The sequence below is a fragment of the Kryptolebias marmoratus genome, linkage group LG9 (genome assembly GCF_001649575.2).
Source record: "Kryptolebias marmoratus isolate JLee-2015 linkage group LG9, ASM164957v2, whole genome shotgun sequence".
NCBI lineage: Eukaryota > Metazoa > Chordata > Actinopteri > Cyprinodontiformes > Rivulidae > Kryptolebias > Kryptolebias marmoratus.
In genome coordinates, this window is record NC_051438.1 from 7,627,454 (window position 1) to 7,629,550 (window position 2,097).

The 2,097-nt window shown below is 36.1% G+C and overlaps 1 protein-coding gene across 6 annotated transcripts in view; it reads right to left on the reverse strand.

Moving 5' to 3' along the window:
* The window catches only part of LOC108251071, a 26,606-nt gene that overhangs the window by 6,548 nt on the left and 17,961 nt on the right, over positions 1-2,097 (reverse strand). Inside the window, exon 7 of one of the 6 annotated variants that reach the window (XM_037977483.1) lies at positions 19-376. The exons of the other annotated variants lie outside the window; for them this stretch is intronic. Within the exon in view, the coding sequence (XP_037833411.1) occupies positions 19-376 (358 nt within the window). The remainder of the gene's footprint in view (positions 1-18; positions 377-2,097) is intronic. 6 annotated transcript variants of the gene reach the window in all.

Sequence of the window (2,097 nt, forward strand, 5' to 3'; positions counted from 1 at the left end):
GCAGCCTGTCAGCTTCACCTGTTTCTTCTCTGGTTGGAGTTTCAGCACCTCCAGGAGGACGGAGGTCTTTCTCTCTGAGAGGTTTATGATCCAGACTGGAGGAGCTGACTGGAAAATTGTCTGAAATGATGGAAGGAGACTAAAACCTGTTTTCGTCTCACAGTCTTTCAAACAGGAGTAGAGATCCAGCCGTACATTGCACCGGTTTTCAACAGCCCTGAAAACGTCATTTAAAGTAAATATTTCTTTACTGCAGATCGATGATAGCACTTCCAGCATCTTCTCTCCTGTCTGCTGTTCTCTCTCTGCTGCAGCACAGAACAGATTCCCAAAGAACCTGGTTTGTTCATGAAAATCTGCTGACAGAGGATCCACACTGAAAAAAAACACAATTTTATTTTACTTAGGTACACATGGAAATCATAGCTTTACACTGTACTGCATTTATTTCTTGTCTAATATTACTTTACTTTATTGCCGTTTTAACCTAATTTTGTTTTCCAATTTGAATCTTTTTCACTTTTTTTTTTTTTTTGGTTGTTTGTTTTTTTTACCATATGACTATTTCCCACATAGAAATGTTTTTGGTTGTGTGTTTGTGTTCATTTGGCTGTTCCGTTATCAAAATATCACATGAATGACTGAATGAATTCTAATGAAAGTTACTGTTTTTTTTCTAAAAACATAAGTAACTCATTTGGCATGTTGTACTGGAGAAAAACCTGAAAAGAGACAATAATGAAATACCTGAAGTTATCAGGCTTCTTTATTGTGGATCTAACTTTCAATTTTGTCTGAGGCTGACACCTCACATAGATCTACTTTTAAGACAAGGATTAAAAATTTCCTTTTTGATAAATCCTATAGTTTGAGTTGGCTTGGGTTTCCTGAGCTCTCCCTTAGTTCTGCTGCTACAGCCTTAGACTGCTGGAGGACAAACTGTCTACATGTCCTCACTCTGCTGCTGTCTTTACTTGTTCTGCTCTCCGTGTTTGTATTCTTAATTATTGCTGTCATTAAAATATCTTGTTGTTGTTGTTGTTTGTTTTTCTTCTTAAAGAAACTACACCTGCCCCAACATGTCTGTGTTTGTGTCTCTGTCCTGTCCTTACAATCTCAAGATGTTTGAGGTAGATGGCAGCTCGACCTGGTTTTGGTTCTGCACACAACTGTGTCATCTGCTTATTATAGGTGACTTTGGGCTTGTTTTTCTGTAAACATGATTGATTTTTGATCAAAAGATGATTCGATGTTATTATGTTGTCTCTTAATGAAAATAACACTACATTCGTGATGTTTGGTGGTATCAGTGACAGTTTTGATATACCTTGTGACAGCTCTTCCTGCTGTCACACACACTAGAGACAATGGTAACTGTTTTATTCTTCTTGTTTTTCATTATTGTGAGTTTATATATTATTGATTGGGTAGTTTTAGATTTTCATTTTCAATTAAAATTATTTTTAACCTGACTTTTTAGTTAACTATTTGCAGTGCACACATTTAGTTAACTTTATTTGTCAGTTGGCTATATTTTGTTTGATATGCAACAGATTAACTTTCTTTTTGTTTGAGTTACCAGTTTCCTTTGGAGTTGCTGCTGGGGTGCCACAAAGAAGAATCCCAGCCACTTTTCTTCTCCTTATATGGCATAATCTTTTCAGTGGGCCATACCATTCATTTGTAAGGGGAGGGGAAATTTATTTATTACTTGTTTAGTTTTCTTCTGTTGTGGGTCACCTAGTTCTGTTATGGGTCACTAGTTTTGTGTAGTAGTATTTGTTTTATTTAAGTTGTTAGTATTTCTGACCAGTATTAAGTTTTTGTATGTTAGTTTGTTAATTATTTACCCCTTGTGTGTCAGCAGTGGTCTGATCAGCCACTATTTAAGTTTCCCTCATGTCTTGTTTAGGAGGTCAGTTTTTTGTGCTCGAGCTGTGTGGGTTGCTGCCTGGGTTAAGGTCTGTTGTATTCACTTTTGTGTTAGACCCAATTCATTATTTTGAAACATTTTTTTCCTGACATTTTGTAATAAATTAAGAAGCTTTTTTGAACCTATTCATTGTTTCTTTGGCTGGTCTGTGCAAATTCCTGACA